This window comes from Balaenoptera borealis (genome assembly GCF_965194805.1).
Source record: "Balaenoptera borealis genome assembly, chromosome: 17".
NCBI lineage: Eukaryota > Metazoa > Chordata > Mammalia > Artiodactyla > Balaenopteridae > Balaenoptera > Balaenoptera borealis.
In genome coordinates, this window is record NC_138876.1 from 55,146,272 (window position 1) to 55,166,973 (window position 20,702).

At 38.4% G+C, this 20,702-nt stretch overlaps 1 protein-coding gene across 2 annotated transcripts; it reads right to left on the reverse strand.

Moving 5' to 3' along the window:
• Positions 1-3,221: 3,221 nt before the first annotated feature.
• Positions 3,222-20,340, reverse strand: LOC309614911 (solute carrier family 7 member 12-like). Of its 2 annotated transcripts, XM_082363806.1 has the most exons (4): positions 17,135-20,340; positions 10,686-10,817; positions 7,004-7,365; positions 3,222-4,110 (listed from the first exon to the last, which is right to left on the reverse strand). In XM_082363806.1, the coding sequence occupies exons 1-4, from the start codon at positions 17,799-17,801 to the stop codon at positions 3,823-3,825; spliced, it is 1,449 nt and encodes a 482-aa protein (XP_082219932.1). In that variant the 5' UTR covers positions 17,802-20,340; the 3' UTR covers positions 3,222-3,822. The 2 variants fall into 2 exon arrangements, with proteins under 2 accessions (XP_082219932.1, XP_082219933.1); XM_082363807.1 differs by lacking the exon at positions 10,686-10,817.
• Positions 20,341-20,702: the final 362 nt, after the last annotated feature.

Consider the following 20,702-nt stretch of genomic DNA (forward strand, 5'->3'; position numbering starts at 1 on the left):
TTTATCTTCCAGGTCACTTATCCACTCTTCTGCCTCAGTTATTCTGCTATTGATTCTATCTAGAGAATTTTTAATTTCATTTATTGTGTTGCTCATCATTGTTTGCTCTTTAATTCTTCTAGGTCCTTGTTAAACGTTTCTTGTATTTTCTCCATTCTATTTCCAAGATTTTGGATCATCTGTACTCTCATTGCTCTGAATTGTTTTGCAGGTAGACTGCCTATTTCCTCTTCCTTTGTTTGGTCTGGTGGGTTTTTACCTTGCTCCTTCATCTGCTGTGTGTTTCTCTGCCTTCTCATTTTGTTTAACCTACCGTGTTTGGGGTCTCCTTTTCACAGGCTGCAGGTTCGTAGTTCTCATTTTTTTTGTGTCTGCCCCCCGTGGGTAAGGTTGGTTCAGTGGCTGTTGGAACACATGACTGGTGCCTGTGTTCTGGTGGGTGGGTCTGGATCTTGTCTTTCTGGTGGGCAGGACCACGTCTGGTGGTCTGTTTTGGGATGTCTGTGAACTTAGTATGATTTTAGAAAGCCTCTGCTAATGGGTGGTGTTGTGTTCCTATCTTGCTAGTTGTTTAGCATGGGGCGTCCCGCACTGGAGCTTGCTGACTGTTGGGTGGAGCTGGGTCTTAGCGTTGAGACAGAGATCTCTGGGAGAGCTCTCGCCAATTGATATTACATAGGGCTGGGAGGTCCCTCGTGGTCCAATGTCCTGATCTCGGCTCTCCCACCGCAGAGGCTCAGGCCTGACACCCAGCTGGAGCACCAAAACCCTGTCAGACACACGGCTCAGAAGAAAACAGAGAAAAAAAGAAGGAAAAAGAAATTTTAAAAAATTATTAAAAGAAAAAGATAAATTATTAAAATAAAAAATTAAAAAGTAGTAATAATTAAAAAAAGGAGAGAGCAACAAAACCAGTAAACAAATCCACCAATGATAATAAGCGCTAAAAACTATACTAAGATAAATATAAGAATCAGAAACAAGTCATTGGCGGACAGCAAACCCCAAGTCTACAGTTGCTCCCAAAGTCCACTGCCTCAATTTTGGGATGATTCATTGTCTATTCAGGTATTCCACAGATGCAGGGTACACCAAGTTGATTGTGGGGATTTAGTCCCCTACTCCTGAGGCTGCATGGAGAAATTTCCCTTTCTCTTCTTTGTTTGCACAGCTCTTGGGGTTCAGCTTTGGTTTTGGCCCCACCTCTGCATGTAGGTCACCCTCAGACATCTGTTCCCCACCCAGACAGGATGGGGTTAAAGCAGCGGCTGATTAGGGGCTCTGGCTAACTCAGGTTTGGGGGGAGGGAGGGGTACATAGTTAAAACAGGAATGTGGGGGGAGCCTGCATTGGCAGAGGCCGACATGACGTTGCAACAGCCTGAGGTGTGCAGTGTGTTCTCCCAGGGAAGTTGTCCCTGGATCATGGGTCCCTGGCAGTGGCGGGCTGCACAGGCTCCGGGTGGGTGGCAGGGTGGTGTGGACAGTGACCTGTGCTTGAACACAGGATTCTTGGTGGCTACAGCAGCAGCATTAACGTTTCATGCCCGTCTCTGGTTCCGAGGTGATAGCCACAGCTCACGCCCATCTCTAGAGCTCGTTTAGGTGGCGCTCTGCCTTCTGTGGGCACATGGGGAAGGAATCCCCTCTCCTCGCACACCCCGAAACAATGATCTCTCGCCTCTTCAGCAGTTCCAGACTTTTTCCCGGACTCCCTCCCGGCTAGCCGTGGCACAGTAGCCCCTTCAGGCTGTGTTCATGCAGCCAACCCCAGTCCTCTCCCTGCAATCCGACCGAAGCCGAGCCTCAGTTCCCAGCCCCGCCCGCCCCGGCGGGTGAGCAGACAAGCCTCTCGGCTGGCGAGTGCTGGTCGTCGCCGATCCTCTGTGCGGGTATCTCTCCGCTTTGCCCTCTGCACCCCTGTTGCTGTGCTCTGCTCCGTGGCTCCAAAGCTTCCCTCCCCCGCCCACCCCCTCCCACCCCCGTCTACGCCAGTGAAGGGGCTTCCTAGTGTGTGGAAACGTTTCCTCCTTCACAGCTCCCTCCCACTGGTGCAGGTACTGTCCCTATTCTTTTGTTTCTGTTTTTTCTTTTTTCTTTTGCCCTACCCAGGTACATGGGGGAGTTTCTTGCCTTTTGGGAGGTCTGAGGTCTTCTGCCAGCGTTCAGTAGGTGTTCTGTAGGAGTTGTTCCACATGTAGATGTATTTTTGATGTATTTGTGGGGAGGAAGGTGATCTCCACATCTCACTCCCCCGCCATCTTGAAGGTCTCCCCCTGTCTTCTCTTTTGTCTGTATCTAATCTCCCTCTATCTCTCTTTTATAAATACATCTGTGATTACATTTAGGGCCTACATAGATAATCCAGTAAAATGCTCCTCATCTCAAGATCCTTAATCACATCTGTAAAAACTCTTTTTCCATATAAAGTAAGATTCAGAGGTCCCAGGGATTAGGACCTGGAGATCTATATCTATCTATATCAGTATCAATAGCTATATCTATATCTATCATCTATATCTATATCTATAAAATGAGTTAAATATTTAAAAAAAATATATATAACCTTATACATATATATATATTTAAAAAAATTTTAACTCACTATTTAATGAGGGAACCAGTGAGATGTTATAACCAGTTTAAAAGAGATTTCAAACAATGTGCACACTTAGGCAATCAAGAATGTCGAAATAAATTTACAAGTAGAAGTAAAAGTGGTCAGTATCCATGGTAATCATTGCATCCACTAGACAAAACTCACTTATATTTCTATCGTCAAAGATCATTTGCATTATTATGAATATTCTACAACTTAGGTTGTAACATAGCTTAAAGACATTAAAAAGTGCAAGTAACTAAGAAAGGTACACTAGACAGGACATCCAATAAGTTCCCCACCCCGATTTCAAAGTATTTAAACAAGTTTTCATGACATTCTCTCCCTTCTTTTTTTTTTTAAATAATGCCTTGTTTATTTTTATTTTTACAGGAACAAAATAAAGTCATTATTATTATTACTGGATTTTAGAAACTTTAGTGTCTTTATGTTCTTTTATTCCCTTTTAAATGCCAGTTAATGTATTGGTTTTAGGGTTCCACAAAATTTGGGAAACATTTTGATAAACTTCTCTTACTAGATATGAACTTAATTGACCTGGATGTATTTTTGAGGGCCATGATTTAGCATATCACACTTTATGAAGGCTAAACACAGAGACCTGAAAGTAAAATATGTTCTTTTAATTGGTATCACTGTGAAGAGTTTAGACCAGTGAGTAGAAAGTAATGCATAGTATTTATTAATATCAAATTCAGATTTACAATATTTTCTTTATTTTTGCTGATGCATCTATATTCATTCATTCAGCAAATATTAAGTATCTGCTATACACTAGGCACCTATGAATTTATCTTCCTGGCAATGACTTTTTTTTTTTGTTTACTTGTTTGTTTATTTATTTTATTGATATATAATTGACATACATTATATTATTTTCTGGTTTACAACATTATAATATTTTTTACACATGGAAGTAGGCAGTAGTTAAGTGACTAAGGCATATTATGCCTTTTAAGCTTTGTGTGTGTGTGTGTGTGTGCGCACGCATTTAAAAATTTCGACCAAGAAGAAAGTGGTGAGAAACATGTTGGGCACTATGGAACTAAGGCTTCAATTACAAGGAAAATAATTTGAATTGTAAAGAGTTTGATATGTGTAGCTGGGGGTTGGGCAGGAGGTAGAGGCTTTGTGTTTGTGGGTATATATTTTAAAGCAAAGGTTACCTTTAAGAATGTATTCATTCATTAAACATTTTACATTTTAAAGTTTCTTATTTACAAAGATTTCTTTAAGGTCTTTTTTTCCTGTTGAAATACCTTCATCATGGTCTTCAGGTGGTGAAACATTAAACAGTAATTGTAAATAACAAGTGATTTTGACAGAACAGACAGAATGTTGATTAAGGTGAACTTGAATCCAGTAACACAGGAGTCCACTGAACATAAAGATAAGCCCATAGACATGCTCTATTTTAGGAGCCTGAATCAATGGCGTCAAAATCAGAAACAAAGATATAGCTATGCATCCAAATATAAATGGCAAAGGCACCTGAAAGTAAAAAAAAAATATTAAGATTAGTGATGCCGTTGTCCTCAGGATTCTATAAACAACACAAGAACATTCTCTTTCTTATGGAACAAATGTTTCCAAACATCAGGAAGAAAAGTACAAATATATTTTCAAATATATTTAGAGGGACAGGGTCAGTATTACATTACAGAAAGTAAATCAATGGCAGACTGAATGATTGTAAAAAAGTGGAACTGTATTTTATTCATTCTATAGTTTTCATGAATGCCTACTCAATTCATCAGATATTGTCATTTATTTACTAAAATTAGTGCTTCGTTTTCAGGCATAGAAAAAATACATTTAAACATAATCAAAAATTATCTATGTCATTCTAGTATTAATCATTGAAGCATTCTTAGTTTTGGGAATTTGAAAATCCAGTAATGTCATACTGAAATATTTGTTTATAATGCTTCTTTAAGGGAGCACGTGCCAGTCTTTCTTAGGGCAGCACCATCAAGTAAAAGAAACAACAGAAATACTGGAATCAGAAAAGTCTGGTTAGAAATGCAATCTCTGTTATTTTAGTTGCTCATTCTTTCAAGAAATATTCACTGAATTGCTTAGTGGCATGTGCCATGCTAAGGATGCAGAGGTATTTAGGACAGATAAAGTTTCTTCTCCAGGGAGCTTGTGACACTGACTAGCAGTATAACTTTGGTCTACCTAATTAATCTGATCTTCAGACCCATTTGCAGAGAACAACCAGAAGGTGGTTCCCCAAGTGCCTGTTCTACAGGGACCCCAAACACGGCACAGTGAGACCCTCAGGGCCCCGCACCCCTACCACAACTGAAGGAAGGACACGGTGGGTCGGCGGGTACTAATGGATAATTATGTTCAGAGGTTTTTAATCAAATATTCCTGAAATATGTGTGTGTTGTGTGTTATTACGGTTTAAATATAAAGTCTGAGCGTCAAAAAAAAAGGGTCCTCTTAGACTCATTTGCAAAATGAGTTTTTTATCTAATGCTGGTCTCCTAAAATCTTTGTCAGAATTGCATACAGTGTACTTCAGTAAAATGTGCTCAACAAATGGCATTTCTTAATTAACTTTATAACAGTGATTTGTATACATTTCTTACTCTTCTATGAGGCTAAGAAGATTCTTGATGGAAAGATTCATCTTTATTTCTCTGAACTGCCTAGCAGAGTGCCTGAAATATAGCAGATAGTCACTGCATATTTGTTGAATGAATGGATGACTGAAATTCGAGATATTATTGTTCACTTTTTTCAACTTGGGACATGGCCAAGAGGGATCCATTTTTTGGGGGGGAAGAAAGTCAAAACTGTCTAAGCTAGTGTTTCTTAAAATATGATCAATCGACCTCTCTGCATAAGAATCTCCAAGATAATTGATAAATATACAGATTCCTAAGGCCCAACTAAGACCTACTAAATTAGAACCTCCAGGGGTGAGACTGGGAATTCAGATTTTTAACAAGCACACTCAAGTGGTTTTATGGTCGCTGGCATGAAATATGGGACTATAATTTTATTTTCCATACAATCTCTACAACCAGGAAGTATCTTAATTATATGGGCCACTGGATTATATTTATAACATGATTAAAGAATAAAACAAAGACTGTTTGGAAACTTTTAGGATTTACATTATAGCAAGGTATGGCTTATTTTATACCAAGGCAAAATAAATGAAAATTAAAAAAAGAAATGAGGGAAATAAAGAAACATGGATAAACAATAAATTTGGCTCACAAAATGCATGCCACAATGCCCCATATAGATTCTGAAAGCAGGCCACCAAAAGACATAAGCAAATCAGTTGTTTAGAAGAGGCCCAAGTATTCCTGATGCTAAGATCAGAGAAAATTTCCTCAGTGGATCCTTTATAGAATAAAAAATTTCATCACTATCTTTTCAGTAAATATAACAAAAATTTGGTCTCTGAAATCAGAATGTGTGGTTTAAATCCCAGCCCTGATCCTTTTATCTAGGGTAATTTACTTAACCTCTGAGCTCTAGGATTCTCCTGAGTTAAATGGGGGTAAAGCTAAGAAAATCTATGCCAGCTGTTTGACCTGAATCTGCTCACCCCTCCTTCTAATTCACTTTCTACGCTATTGTCAGAATGGTCTTTTCAAATGAGAGTCTGATTTTATTTCTTTTGCATATGGTTGCTTAGGCAGTTCACACTCATACAAGCATACCCATCTGAGGGGGCAAAAGGGGGCTGATATCTAGCTCACCAGGCTCTGTGCCTGGGCACGGGGCTGGGGCTGCCTAGAGGGAGGGGTGCTTTATTATATTTTGCACGAAGACACTCTAGGAACCTACAGTAGCCCTGCTGACATTACCTAGAGGATAGTGATTCTATCTTGCTAGTTAAGTTCAGGTTCAAAATCTTTGTAATCACCTAAACTGAGGCTTAGATTAACATCTTACTGTATAAAATAAAGACCCTGTCAAGGCCATACACAAGAAGAGTATGCCACATCACCCTCATTTGTTCATGGACTGAGGAGATGCTTTTGAGCTGGGCAAAAAGCCCTCCCCTCAGAAGTGTTACTGCCTGGCTCCTGAAAGATGACAAAAAGGATAACATCTGTCTTCCTTGAGGAGAATCAGTTTTGACGTTTTACTCTAGAAAAATCAGACCAAATGCAGCCCATACAGTCAATTACACATCAGTAAGCTGGGAAATGGAGGTCTGGTTCAGATGTTTCATAAATTTGACTCATGACTGGTTAGAAGCATCTCATATAGAATAAGAGATTATATTCCTAGAAAGAGAATAGAAGTTTAATATTATCATTTTAATTTTCATTATCATCATAATTTTCATTATCATCATAATTTTCATTATCATCATTCATTTCATTATTATCATTTAATTTTGATTTACCTTGTAAGGTCTAGGTAGATTGGGCTCCTGGTACCTTAGTTTAAGTAAACCTATCATATGTAACCCTCTTAAAAACCATATTGCTAATCCTGAATATTTTATTAAATTGATCAAATCTGAGGTTATAATAACAACTGAAGTTAAGATGATTATCTGGCTGACAGCCATGGTTGGACACGAGTGGTTATTGAGCATCGAGAAGATCAAAGGCAGTTGTCCTTCTTGGCTTGCTGTGTAGATCATCCTTGATGCCGAAAGCACTGTACAACACATGCTGCTAAATATTGAAGTTGAAATTCCAAAAGAAATGACCCATTGCATGGAAGGGATTATTTTGTCCGTCCAGGTGACAGCAACAGCATCTATGAAAATTTTAGAAAAATTTCAAAAACGTCAGTCCCTTTGCTTGATTGAAACTATGGCAATAATTCTTCACTTTCTCCTCAACCATACCCTTTGTAATATGATTTTGCAGCTCCTTCCAAGAAAGGGAGTCTCTTTACTTATTCTTGAATATGGTCTGGCCTTGTGGTCTGTTTTGGCCAGAGAATGCATTGGAAGGGGTGATTTGCCACTGCATTTCAATCTGCCTTGGACTTGCTTTACATGATATCTATGATGTATTCATGGGTGCAAAATGGGCAATATATCTGGAATCAATCTTACCAGTGTGACATCAAGTATGAGATAGGCAGTCAGGCTGGGGCTGGTGAGATGGCATTGCTGGGGAGGTAGAGAGAATAATATCTAGTCTGTAAATGATAAGTTGTTTAGAAAGGCTGACGTGTGGTGAGGGTGTGTGTCTGTGCAAGAGAAGGCAGGAGATGAGGATAGAAAGTTAGGCTTGAATCAGATCTTGGAGAACCTGCCATGGTCAGGTTAGGAGTTGATAGTTGGTCTGAAGGAGGTGGTGATGGGCTGATGGGGTGGTGGTTGCAGCAGCTGTGAGAGTGAGATTGGGAGGAGATGCAAGAAAACAAGATGGTGGAATATTTAAGCAGGGAGATGACATGATTAGATTTGCGTTTTATAGAGTCATCTCTAGAGACTGAGTGGAGGCTGGATTGGAAGGAAGAAGTTAGAGGTGAGCGTATAAATTAGGAGGTTATTGCTGTAAATGAAGTAAGAAAAATAAGGGCCTGGGCACTGAGTGGGGGAAAGAAGAGGAGGGAACACCCAAAGAGAGAGATGTTAGTGAGGTGGGTCTTTACAGAACTTGCTGCCTGGTTTGGAAATAGGGTGAAAGGCAAATTATAGTTCTCCCCCTCATTTTAATAGTTAAAAAAATCTCCTTTAGGGCTTCCCTGGTGGTGCAGTGGTTGAAAATCTGCCTGCTAATGCAGGGGACAGGGGTTCGAGCCCTGGTCTGGGAAGATCCCACATGCCACGGAGCAACTGGGCCCGTGAGCCACAACTACTGAGCCTGCGCATCTGGAGCTCATGCTCCGCAACAAGAGTGGCCGTGATAGTGAGAGGCCCGTGCACCATGATGAAGTGTGGCCCCCGCTTACTGCAGCTAGAGGAAACCCTTGCACAGAAACGAAGACCCAACACAGCCAAAAAAAAAAATAAAAAAAATAAATTAATTAAAGGTGCTAATAATTAAAAAAAAAAAAACTCCTTTAGTGTGTTACTGTATTCCTGTGAGACCAAATTGTGGAAAGTAACGTGTTTCTTTTTACTTTTAGAAATTGATATTTCTCTTTTTCTTTTCGAATCAACATAACATTTTTATACTAGTCTCAGAGAAGATGCATAAATACACCTTTTGACTTTTGGAACCATGTAAAATATAGGTTTTTTTTTAAAAAAGGAATTCCTTTATTTTTATTATCTATTTATTTATTTATTTTCGGCTGTGTTGGGTCTTCGTTTCTGTGCAAGGGCTTTCTCTAGTTGCGGCAAGTGGGGGCCACTCTTCATCGCGGTGCGCAAGCCTCTCACTATCGCGGCCTCTCTTGTTGCGGAGCACAAGCTCCAGATGCGCTGGCTCAGTAGTTGCGGCTCATGGGCCTAGTTGCTCCGCGGCATGTGGGATCTTCCCAGACCAGGGCTCGAACCCGTGTCCCCTGCACCGGCAGGCAGACTCTCAACCACTGCACCACCAGGGAAGCCCAAATATAGGTTTTTAAAAAAATGACCTTCAAAGCTTATTTTTGTAAAGGCTTTGAATGCAGATGATAGAGCAGAACTCCAGTTCAGTGATGCGGCTCACTAGACTGATCCTCTCTGTGACCTCTGGCCTTGAAAACACATCCCTTACAGGGGAATTCTAGTTACTGGAGTGACACAGTCAGCCCCTCCAAAACCACACACCCGATACGTGTTCATAGACCCCTGTGCCTATCTGTATATACAATATTTTTGGAGTCTATGTTTTTGTTGATGTATTATTTGACCTCTATCCAGAAGATTTGAAGAGTTAGTTGTTCTCAATAAATGAATTTTCTAGATAACCAAACTTCTCTTCTTTCAGGAGTAACTATTTTTTAAAAATTAAAATTTTGTAGAATTTTTCTAATATATTTCAAATACTACTCTGCCTTTTTAAAGTAAAGTGAACATAATTTAACATTTTTTATAAAAGACCCAGTGGTGTCCTAAAAATTCATCACTTGATTCTGTGGAAATATAATTATTTGGTATTAAAATGATTTTTTTCTGATCATAAGTACAACATGCTAATTGTGGAAAATATGAACAGTATAAAAAAGGAAATAAAAGATATCTTGCAAGATTATCATTCAGATGGCGCCATTTACTATTAACTTTTTGTTGTATCTCCATTTAGTCATGTGTATGTTATATGATTATATGTATTAATAAAATTCATCATCTGATATATATTAATAAATATTCATACTATTGCTTGCTTTGCTAATAGGCCCTATTAGTGGTGGTTATGCTTTGATTTGGTTTGCTTGTGTTGAGGCATTTTAGTATGGTGGTTGAGAACACAGGTCTTGGAGTCAAACAACCTGGATTTCAGTCTGTCTTTTTCAATTACTAGCTGTGTAAGTTTGAGCACCATGCTTGATGGAATTGGGAAGAATATATTTTTGAAGGTCAGATTGCTGACCTTTGACGGTCGCAAATTGCTGTCCACATTTACAATCCATTACTGGCAATAACCTGAACAAGAAGTAATCTTTTATCATTAGAAGAGCATGACTGAGACCTATTTTTGAATCTTATCAATGCTGTTCATTATTTAACTTCCCTCCCTACAGTTTCCTCATCTGAAAAATGAAGATAATGAAGATGGTACTGCTTGTTCCAAACAACTATTTTGAGGGCAGGTATCTGGGTGCACCTTTAAGGGTGGAACATCTTCTAACAAAGTGTTTCTTCTTTGCCTTCTTGCCTTGCTTGCTCCTGTTTCTCCTCACCTCTTTCCTCTTTCTCCTCCATGTCTCTCCTCCACCTCTTCTTCCTCCTCATTCTCTTTTCAGTTCTTGCTTCTTCACATTCTTCTACCCTTCGACCTTAGTCTTCAGCATGTGCTCATTTTTTTAATAGATTGTTTAGATGATTATTTTTCCTTTCTTGTGAAAACCAAAGCAGGACCACATCACATTTACACTCTTATGGGTGTATCGAAAAAATAGCAGTATATAGGAGTCCCCGTTTATTCAGAGGAGGTAGTAGTGACTATTTCCTCTTTGTCTAGACACATTCATACCTGCAGAGATGATTTCCCTGGGAGTCAAAACTGCCAGGTAGGATACATTAGCCAGTAAGTAAATCACAGCCACCATGGGAAGGACAGTAATCAGAGATTTGGGAATATTTTCACCAGGATTTTTTATCTCTCCTAAAAAACACAAATAAACTCATCAGAAAAGGTCATATTATTATGAGACTTTTGAAGACTTCTTTGTAATGAAAAGGATGAGAAAGTATTAATCATGTGTCTGTTGTTTCCTCCTCTGCTTGACTGATTCTACTCCTTTGCAAGTTTTGCCTGAAAGCTTGGATTTCTCACCATCTTATACTAAAAATCCAATTATTCCAACTATTTCATGATTATGGATTTACAGTGATGGAAAAGACTATGTAATACAAGCTACTATGTATAAAATGATAAGCTACAAGGGTATATTGTACAGTGCATAGTACATAGCCAATATTTTATGATAACTATAAATAGACTATAACCTTTAAAACCTGTGAATCACTATGTTGTACACCTGAAACTTATATAATGTTGTAAATCAACTATACCTCAATAAAAAAAGAGAAAGAAATGAAACAGGGATGAGAGCAGAGTGGGGGGAGGAAGTTTGCATTAAATAAGTTAGCCGAGAAATGACATTTGAGGGAAGACCTAAAAGAAGTGAGGGAGGGAACTATGGGAGGATCTCAGTGGGTAGCCTTCTATGCAAAGGAAACAGTTGGTGCAAAAGGAAAACAGACCCCCCCTCCCCCATGCCATGGCAGCCTTTTGTGAGCGCATCTATGTCTTGCTCTGTCACAGAGGCTTCCAAAGTGTAGTATTGAATACTCACGATAGCATCAAGGACATACTCTGCTTTGTCTACATTTCAAATACAGAGGAAACTGCAGGGACTCAGAGGGGTTAAGAGACTTGCCCAAGGTCACACAGCAAATATGTGGTGAGGGCAGGATTTTAACCAAGTTTGGTCTGACACCAGACAGTAACCACTGCACCCTCCAGCCTTCATGTAGCTAGATCTCTTTGACCTTGAGGTGATGGATTTCTTGGACAGAAGGTGCAGAGTTCTTTTTGACACTTACTCCCACCCTCTTGGATAGACGTCCTCAGTTGGGAAAATCTTTGAGCTCCAATACATAATAAAGCTTTTAAACCAAAAGCAGGGATGAGCTCAAGGCACCCAACAATGTTTGGGTCAGTTTCTGTCAATTGTAGGGGCCTTTCGGTCAGTTTCTGTCAATTGTAGGGACCTTACCTCAGGAGAGGAGACATTGCATCAACAGTGAATTCCTAAAATTGACCTATTATCTCAAAATTCCTAAACATCATACTGTTTTTCTTAAAAAGGAAGTTCAGGGGAGTGGTTAAGAGCATAGGCCTGGACCTAAATGGTCTGGGGTTCTAACCTGGCTGTGACCCTCACTAGCTGTTGGACCTTGGGAAACAGGTTTTGCAGTTGGCAACAAAGATTGCCAGCCCACAGATTTGTACAAATAAAAAATGTACAATCGTTTAAAAAAAAGACTGTTTGGTATGTAGCATGTCTCTTCATCCCATCTGAGATACGTAATTTCTTCCTTTTTTCAGAAGTAACGGTTCTCTCATCATCTCTTTCCCTCAAGCAAACTGACCTCTGAGGAAGTTCCTTTCTCATCCTTACTCTCCCAAGCAACCTTTTCCTACCTAGGCAAATTTACTGTATTAAAATGACTACTGGGTCATCATAAGTAAGAAAGGTGTGAATGGAATTCAGGATCTTATGGGTTATGAATAAAGTAATAAGAGGAAAACAATTTAGAGTCCATCAGGCAGTCAAGTGATTGTTTGAATCTACTCAAGCAGTGAAGGAAATTTGTCGTAAGCCGTGTAGAAGCGAGACAGTCTGTCCATCCAAATTCCGATCAGAAAGAAATCAGGCGATATTGATGTAAAATCAATGTCAGCTGAATTGTGAGGTCTTCGGGTCCCCTATTACTATAGCAACGGTGTGACAGAACCAGCCTGTGCATATGTGACTTGAAGCATCAAGTGCTCAGATCACATGTCTTATCTTGAATCTGGGAAGTGTAAGTAACTTTGTAAGCTGGGATGGTCCACCAGCAGCTTCAATCATCTAAGATAGTGACCCTGATCCCCTGTGTGGGTAAATGACTTTACAACTTGACTGGCAGGTTCTCCTCTCCTCCAGCTTCTGTGAATAATGGCTGCTAGTTCCCCATAGCTGAACCCTTCTCCTGAGAATTGCCCTCAGTCCTTGGGTGATTTGGCAGGGAGGGGAGGAAGCTGCCTTGCTTAGAAAAATCTAGAAGTTTACATTCTCCCCTCAGAGGCAGCCCACAGTCATTGACGCATCGATAAAAGGTACAAAAGCCCATCCCTAATGCCTCTAGTTGGGAACATTTCGTATTATTCCTATTCTAGCAGTACTGTCTAATAAAAATATACTGTGAGCCATTTATGTAATTTTAAATTTTCTAGTAGCTACATAAAAGAAAAACCAGTGAAATGGAATTGTTAATATATATTTATCCCCAGATATCCAAAATGTTATCATTGCAGTATATAACATTTATAAAAAAGTATTAATGAGCTATTGGACATTGTTTTGCTCATTCAAGATTTTGATTTCTGGTGTGTATTTTACACCTATGGAGCACCTCACTTTGACTAACTACATTTTAGATGCTCACTAGCCACATGTGGCTGGTGGTTACCAGGTTGGACAGTGCGGCTCTGTAGGATCTGGCCGAGGCTAGACTTCAGCTGAAACCACACGTTTATTCAGCTCCACCCCCACCCCGCCACCTTGTCCTGTTTCCTTCACTCCTCACAGCTGTCTCTTGGAAGTAAGCCCTCAGTAAAGTGCTTGCACAAGGATCCCCACCTCAGGCTCTGCTTCTAGGAAACCCAATATAAGATGGGACTGTTTCAACTTAAATACAGTAATGATCAGGTAAATGAAAACCTTTGATACCATTTATTTTCTGCTAAATTACACAATTTGTGCCAGTGTCTAATTTTTATGAGAATCTGGCGTGTTAGATAACCTGAAAGAACAGCCTTGCTACTTAAATTTTAAATGTAAATGAATTTTCAGATGTGCGATTTTAAGTTGCAAGTATAGGAGACATTGTTTATGAACAGTATTTAAGTGTACAAGAGAACTTAAAATTCATCATATTTAAGACAATATTTTAGTGTTACAGGACGTAAGTGATTAGAAAGGCTTTGCAAGTCAGACATTTAAAGTGCTTAAAAATTAAATACATTTTAACATACAATTAAAACAGTTTATAAATTGTGAGTGAGGTTATATTCTTTAGTGACATTTAATATGTTCAATTTAGTAATCAACCACTTATTAAAAAACAAGAACAAGTGAATTTTATGTAAAATTTTTAGTTTTATATATGTATATCATTATTTATAAGTTAAAATTAATGGTTTATGAAAACTTATGATTTTTAATTTATACCATAAGAAAATTGACTAATAATTTTAACTCCAACTTTGGAAAGTTATAAAACTCACATTAACATCTAACATGGATTTTTTTTTTCTTTAAGAAGCGAAGAGTAAAAGATAAGAAAAATTTAACCTGTGCCAGCTTAACTATTTCTTCCTCATCCTACTCTTTTCCCACCACTGTTCAAAAAACAACATCCTTTATAAAGAGTCCTTTGAGAATATTGTCTCTTGGCTCAGCCTGGCTGTTTTTAATGTGGAAAATTCCTTATCCTCTCTAACAGATCCCAACTTTGGTCAAATCCTTAGGACCTGGGAGTATTACCAAATTTTAAGTGTGTCTAGGAAAACAGTGGCTTGTGTTTCCTGCGGTATTCTTGTCTTCAGTGTAAACTAAGACCAGGGCCTCTGATCTCCAACCATAGGAGAGGAGCAGCTTATGGTGGGGACCTTGTCTGCTTAGACTCTCCTGCTTGGTCTCCCATACAGGCAGGGGAAAGTTTTGTCTAATGAGCCTTTTTTTCTCTCCCATGTGTGCACAACTTTAGTTTCCGGAGGACTAAGCAGGATTTCTTGAGGGTGAATGAAGTCTGTCATAGATTTCCATCTTGCAGCAACTTAAGAGAATGGGTGCTTCATGCTCACCAGTTCTCAAGAAGTCCTTTTTTACCCCCTGAAACTGAGATACAGTACCCCTCCCCCCACCCCACATCTGCAGTTTCACTTTCCATGGTTTCATTTACCTGCCGTTAACCGTGGTCTGAAAATATTAAATAGAACATTCCAGAAGTAAACAATTCATAAAGTTTAAATTGCATGCTGTTCTGAGTATTGTGATGAAATCTCATGCCATCCTGCTTGTCCTGCCCAGGACGAGAATCATCCCTTTTTCTAGGATCCACGCTGTATATGCTACCGTCCTGATCCCTTAATACAAGAAAAAACGTCGTATATATAGGGTTCAGTCCTACCCATGGTTTCAGGCATCCATTGGGCGTCTTGGAACATATCCCCTGTGGATAAGGGGGGACTACTGTATATTGCAACATGCTAAGTGTCAGGAGGAGGGTTTCCAAGTATTCATGTATATTCTGTCTCTGAAAAGTTCTTCTAACAGGAAGCCAATCAGGGTATTGCTCCGGCTACAAGTCACCACTTGTTCTGGGCCACCTTGTGCATAGAGCTGGGGAACTACCCTTTTCAAGTCTGCTTTCAGGACTTTGGCAGAGGAGTGGATGCAAATCTAAGTGTGTGGAGCCATTATTAATGCAACTTCCTCTAAGGGTCAGCCAATACTGTATATCTCTATTTCTCCTCCTAAATTCCCTTCACTAACAATGGGAATTCTAGGCAGATTATTAAATCTGAGGGTCTCTTTAAACTGCTCACAATATTAACGTGCTTTGTGTGATGCTGATTTTCTAAACAGCATACCATGGTATCTTGTCTGATTGTTCCTTGCAAAAGTCACACAAGTCATGTTATGGAAGCAGTGGCCTTTTGTCCTTTTGTAATTGAGTGGATAGAACTCGAGTCCCAACAGTTCTCTATGTCAATAGAGACTCCTTTGAATATTGGCAGACCTGCTACTGAGATGGATGCACTGATGGCTTTGAGACCTAATATAATTCCTTATTTCAGAGGTAAATATAAAGGATGTATAGTGGTGCTTGGGATGCAGTGTTATCCCTTTGGGAGGCCCTGGCATAAGAATCTAGACACAAGCTATCTATTCTGTTTACAATTGGTCAGGAATATGACAGCTCAGGAACTCGGAGAACCAAACTTGAGGGAGATAGTTCTTTCTAGCCAGGATCACCCTATTTTGAGACGGAAGAAGCCAGATCTCTAAATTTGGTAAGTTAATGAAGTGCTGGTTCTGATAGCCAGCCCCATTCAATTAGCCACAAGTTCTGGCCATGTTACTGTACTCATCACATTCGACCTTCTGCTCTAATAGTCTGCAGATCCAGAAAATTTCACTAGACATTTCAAACACAACCCTATTGATCTGAAATTACATTTCTCTATCAGTTCCAGTTATGGGATTCTTGTCCTTAATTCAAGGTTTAACTTGTTTGATAACAAATCAAACCAAGGAGTAGGAGGAGAATGAGATGGGTGCTTCAAACAGAATTGGGTCTAAAGCTGCATTGTGCTGTGTCTTTAGGTAATGATCACTATCAAGAACACCTGGGCTTGCTCTAGTGCAATGCTTTACTTTAGCCAAGGGATGCACTAACATCTGGGTATTTATTTTTGCAAAACCCACCACTGCCCGCTGACTAGGTGACCCCTGGAGGATGCAGTTCCAAAAGCAGTGACCTGTGAAACTCTGCCTCCATATATATCCAATATTTTCACTTATAACTTATGTGCCTTTTAATGGTCAAACTAGCAGCAAGGTGACTGCTGGCATAATTAATTTGTGCTAGGTAAATTAAAGTCTTATTTGAAAAGCCTTGATATTTTAAAATTCGTTAATTTTATTGCAAGAAATTTCAATGTTACTTTTGTCAATTAAAAAAGGAAAAATGCTAAAGTACTTAAAAATCATATCAACTGTTAAATTTTTAGTAATCTACATGAATGAGCAAAGTGTCTCATTGACCGGGGAACATAAAAAAAATTCAATAATTCAAGAATTTAGAATTTGAAGAAATCATCATTAAAAGTTTTGATAAAGTATTAAGGACATTTCAAACACAAAATCTATAGCAACGTTATATTTAGAGGAACAAACTCTTGAAAACTTTATAAAATTCCCAAGTTTGTGATAGGTGAATGACCTGAAAAACACTAAATTCTGTGTATATTATATAGATAAGTATCTACCAAGTCTTAATGATGATTAAACTACATACATGTAGAGCATGCAGAACAGATTTAATTCAATTCCTTGCAAATAAACAAATCAGATATATCTTTCTCCACAGACTTGTAGACAAAACTTTATGCCTGCGACAAAAATATTTCAGAAAAAGATTTACCTGCTATGCTGTTCAGGATTGACGTGCCAGAATATGCAAACAATCCTTGTAGGAAGGCTTCTGCAATCTGTGAGACTTTAGGAAGTTCAGCGTCGAAAGCGTTCTCAAACCTGGCCATGTTCTCTTTTTTCCCAATCCCTAACAGTACAATCCCAGTGAGGGAAATGAAGCAGAGGACAGTCATCTTTGCCACAGTACTGATAGTTTGAAACCAAGCCACTGTTTGCACCCCTCGAGTATTTAGAAGTCCCAAAGACCACAGAATAGCCAAAGCTAGACACTTCTTTGGTAGCTCTGGAGCTGGGCACCCGGCATAGAAAGGCTGAATTGTATAGGTAGATAATAACAAGGTTTCAGTAGCTAGTCTTAAGGGATGAGTAAAAAGTTTGATCCAAAGACTGAGGAAAGCAACAGAGGATCCAAGAGATCTTTTGAGGAAATAATACTGTGCTCCACTTCTAGGGAATGTTGTCCCCAGCTCTGCGTGACTGAGAGCGGAGATCAAAGTCAGCACAGCACAAGCAGCCCAAATACTCAGGGAGACAGCTACATTCAGTGAGGAATATTTTAATACCCCTTTAGGAGACACAAAGATTCCTGCCCCTATTGTGGCACTAAATATTAAAATGTTTCCACGGAAGAATCCTATTGCCCTCAGGAGTTGCATGCTTTTGCCTTTTTCCTGTTTTTTTTTTTAATCCTGAAAAATAATTTTAAAATTTCATGTGGATTGCTAACTCTTATACATTCCCCCCATGATTCTTCTGCAAAGTGCTTTCTTGATTTAACCATTGTCCTTACATAAGCATTTTATTACTGCCGTTAACTTGGTTTTGAAAATGATTAACTTGTGAATTGTTCTAAGATTCTGTGAACTCTTTTAAGGCCAGAGTTAAAATGTTTCTCATGTTAATTATTCAAAAATTCAAATATGCCCGGTGATGGCTGCACAACATTGTGAATATGACTAATGCCACTGAATTGTACGCTTAAAAATGGTCAAAGTGACAAATTTTGTGTTATATGTATTTTGCCACAAGTTTTAAAAAGTTGTAATATACAAAAACCGTTTCTAAATGGGGGAGTCGTATGGTATGTGAATTATATCTCAACCACAGGTACTCTTGAGGAAAATTTTACCCTGAATTGAACTTACTGCTGTTGGAGATAAATGAGGTTGCTGGGGTTTCTATTTACTGATTCCTGATCCAAGGATGTTCCTAAGCATGCAGTAGATGGCTGTCTGGATTATTTATTGTATTACTTGTAGTTCTGGAATTAGAGCTGCACACAAGAAAAGGAGCTGGGGAAAAAAGAAAAAAGAAAAAAAAAGGAAAGGAGCTGGGGATGGACCACTCCAAGTACATAGAACTAGCAAGTATTTAAGCTTAGGGACAAGAATGCTGGCATTGGAGGTTTGAAGTGATTGGACTCTTGATATATTTTTAAAGTAGACCCTATAGAATTTGCTGATGATTTAGATGTGGGGTTATGAGAGATTGAAAGGAATAAGATTGACCAAGGTATGTGGGCCTGGCAACTGGAAGAATGAAGGTGCCTTTACAGTTTCTATTTATGAATGTATCTATTTGCCTTTTGATGACCTTTTTTCACTATTAAATTCAATGCTGCATGAACATTTTTTACAATTTCTTCTTTAATCCATATTTGAGTTTAGGATATTCATAGGAAAGGAATTGCTAGTTCACAGGGTTCTGCTGTTTTATTAGATGATTCCAAATTTCACAGCTTTGTCAACATTTAGTATTGTCAGACTTAACGTTTTTGCTGATCTGATGGATGTGAAATTATATCCCAGAAGTATATTAGACTTGTGCCCATATTATACATGTTTACTCTGCTTTCTGTATTTCCATCTTTTACTTCTTTCTCCATGTTTCTGTCTAGGTATTTTATTTTGATGTATCTTCTGATTCACCAGTTACATATTGCCAAATGCTTCTAGGGGAGAAGTGATGCTGAATGTCAGGCTCACTTCTCCAGTTTTCTTTTTTCTTCAGGATTTTGACTGCTTAAACCCTTACTGCTTTGCTATATTTCTTATTTTTTCAAATAGACATCTTAATATTTTATACATTTAAAATTATTTTTAGTGGGAGGGTTGTTTTGGTACAAGCTAGTCCACTCACTTGGAAAGAGAAGCCTCTGCTTATATCTACTTGTACATAACAGGCAACTTCAATACTGATATGTTAAGGTGGAACTCTTTTTACCATTCTAATTTGTCTCAAGCCTCAGTAGATTTCATTACCACTCAATTGATCAAAACTATATTTAAATCTCTTTGATACTTTCCTTCATCCGCCACATCTAATCCATTACCAAGTCCTCTTGGTTCTATTTCCAAATCATATCTTTATTTCACCATGTATCTCCGATTCTACTACAAATAAGTTGATCTTAGTCGCTATCATTTTTCTTTTAGGTAATGGTGAAAAACTCTGAACTCATCTTTCTGCTTTAGCTCCTGTCTTTTCCAACCCATTCTCCACAGAAAAAGATAGACTACTCTAAAAGTAAATTTAATGTTCTTTCATTTTTTGATTAAATTTAGAATTAGGTACATTGTGTTTATTTTCACTTGTAAATTCTATCTTTTGAACATTTTCATACTACTTGATGCTGGTGTGTAATTCATAATTGACCTTAGACTCAGATTACTTGCTTAATAATTATTTTCTTATTAATTCTAATATATTGATAATCATTTAGTCTGTAGATAATGACAGTTTTGGTGTTTTTTCCTTTTTCTTTTCCTTTCTATTGTTTTAAAATCTTTTGATATCTAGGACATACTTTAGAGAGATAAACATACAAGAATGATCACAGCAGTATTGTTTCTCTTTGTAAAAATTTTAAAGCCATATAAATGTCCGTCAAACAGCAGAATGAAAATATATATTTTATTACATTTACGCAATGCAATATCACAAAGCTGTCAATATGAATGAACTAGAGATAATACTGTTAATGCATATATATTTAAAAGCACAAAATTGAACAAAAGAGCAAGTTGCACTGTATATATACATAATATACATAGTATGTGGCTATATAGTGTTAATATTAAAAAAGAATGTCATCTATTATTTATGATACATATATACGTGATAAAAATATAATGATATTCAAGATAGGGGCTACTTCTTTTTTTTTTCTCTTTGGCCACATCACGCAGCATGTGGGATCTTAGCTCCTCCAGCAGGGATCAAACCTGTGCCCCCTGCAGTGGAACTGTGGAGTCTTAACCACTGGACCACCAAGGAAGTCCCAAGAAAGGGGCTACTTCTAAGGGTAAGTGAGGAAAGGAGAGTTGCATAGGGCTCTTCAACAATATTTGTAGTGTTTAGTTTCTTAGGTTGAGTGTTTATTATTCTTTATATTTAAAAAATGTTTAAGTATTACTTTATCAGATTATATGTACTGCTTACAACTCTCCAATGGTTTACTATTGCCCTTAGAATAAAATATCAACATAATATGGTCTCTGAGGCGCTACAAGATCAGTTTCCTGACTATTCTTTCCAATCTCCTCTCATTCCCCTCT

What these genes read in the sequence shown, in the direction of transcription:
- LOC309614911 (XM_082363806.1), bottom strand. Translation starts at nt 17,801, where the DNA reads ATGCAACTCCTGAGGGCAATAGGATTCTTCCGTGGAAACATTTTAATA. An exon ending in AATCCTGAACAGCATAGCAG is followed by an intron (nt 10,818 to 17,134) that starts GTAAATCTTTTT and finishes TGTGTTTTTTAG; the next exon opens with GAGAGATAAAAAATCCTGGT. An exon ending in CAGGGAAATCATCTCTGCAG is followed by an intron (nt 7,366 to 10,685) that starts GTATGAATGTGT and finishes AAATTTTCATAG; the next exon opens with ATGCTGTTGCTGTCACCTGG.